Here is a 1,219-nt window from a genome sequence, read left to right as displayed (position 1 = left end):
GTATGTATATATACTATTTTAGCAGTCATAAGCCCCCAAAGACACATACAAACACACACAATACGACCATAAATAAGGAACAATATTGTTGTCTTCTTACATAAGCATCTGAAGATTTTCCAGACTCAAAACAGATGGTAAACAGTCAGTGAAGATACCTTTTTCATCCCTTTGCTGGGGACTGAATTTATCCTTTAAGGAAAAACCATGCAAATATAGAAACTGTTTCTGTAGAAATATAGAAACTTTGAGGGAGAGAGAAATGGTCTTGAATGAGTAGGTTTTTGAAGAGGTTTCTGATGTTTTCTAACTGCATACTTCTTCAAACTCACTGTAAGGGGATGAAGCTAATGAAGTTTTAGATTCTCCATCACTGTTGCATTCCCTTCTTAAACTAAGATCTGGGGCACTTGCAGCCTCTGCAGCTGGAATGGCTGCTTTAGTACTTGTCCCTAAAGGATGGTAATCCAGCAAATTTTGAAGGTGCTTGATGTAAGTAATGGCAGCTCTCAAAGTCTCCACTTTGCTGAGACGCTTATCAGCAAGTTCCTTGGGGAGATGATCTCGGAGACGTGCGTAGCCATCATTCACACAACGAACCCGCTGCCTCTCCCTCTCGTTCCTTTTCCGAATGAAGGCAGGCTCAAAAGAGTAGTCATATACTCCTACATACCCAGAAAAGGGTAGATAGGAGAACCTTCCTGAATATGCATTGTAGGCTTGATGGTCCCAATATGTAGGTTCAAAGTGGAAAGGAACACCAAATGGTTCTTGGAGTGGTATACCATGAGGACTGGCAACATGGCTGCTTCCAATGGATGCTGGTCCTGAGAAGGGGATTCTGTTCAATAGGCCATCGTCTTTATTGCTTCCCATTTTGAAACAGTGCAGCGGCGACTTTCCAAACAACTTCTATGGGTGGTCAATCCATCAAAGGAAAGATCAACTGGATCAGATGTTCCACTTCATACAACATATTCAATCTTTGTGGTGATCAGAGCTGTAGGTGCATATCCACAACTTTGGGACAGCCGGTGATGATTCTAGCATTCCATTCTTGTGTCTGAAGATCAGCTCCGCTCCTGGATCTGTTATTACAGAGGCAGAATGCCTTTTAATTTATAAGCATGCTTCTAGGACCATCACTCCACACTTTAAACTCAGGTTTCCCTCTGATCTTCATATTTCAAAAGATAATGAGAGGGTTCCTGTGTTCCTT

The 1,219-nt window shown here is 41.8% G+C and overlaps 1 protein-coding gene across 1 annotated transcript; it reads right to left on the bottom strand.

The window, feature by feature from the left end:
- Positions 1-306: 306 nt before the first annotated feature.
- Positions 307-876, bottom strand: ASCL4 (achaete-scute family bHLH transcription factor 4). The gene has a single exon (XM_042467908.1). The coding sequence runs from the start codon at positions 874-876 to the stop codon at positions 307-309; it is 570 nt and encodes a 189-aa protein (XP_042323842.1).
- Between the last annotated feature and the right edge of the window lie 343 nt (positions 877-1,219).

The sequence above is a fragment of the Sceloporus undulatus genome, chromosome 5, assembly GCF_019175285.1.
Source record: "Sceloporus undulatus isolate JIND9_A2432 ecotype Alabama chromosome 5, SceUnd_v1.1, whole genome shotgun sequence".
In the NCBI taxonomy this organism is placed as follows: domain Eukaryota; kingdom Metazoa; phylum Chordata; class Lepidosauria; order Squamata; family Phrynosomatidae; genus Sceloporus; species Sceloporus undulatus.
Note: the sequence above shows the minus strand (reverse complement) of the source record. Positions and strands in the feature narration are given on the sequence as shown.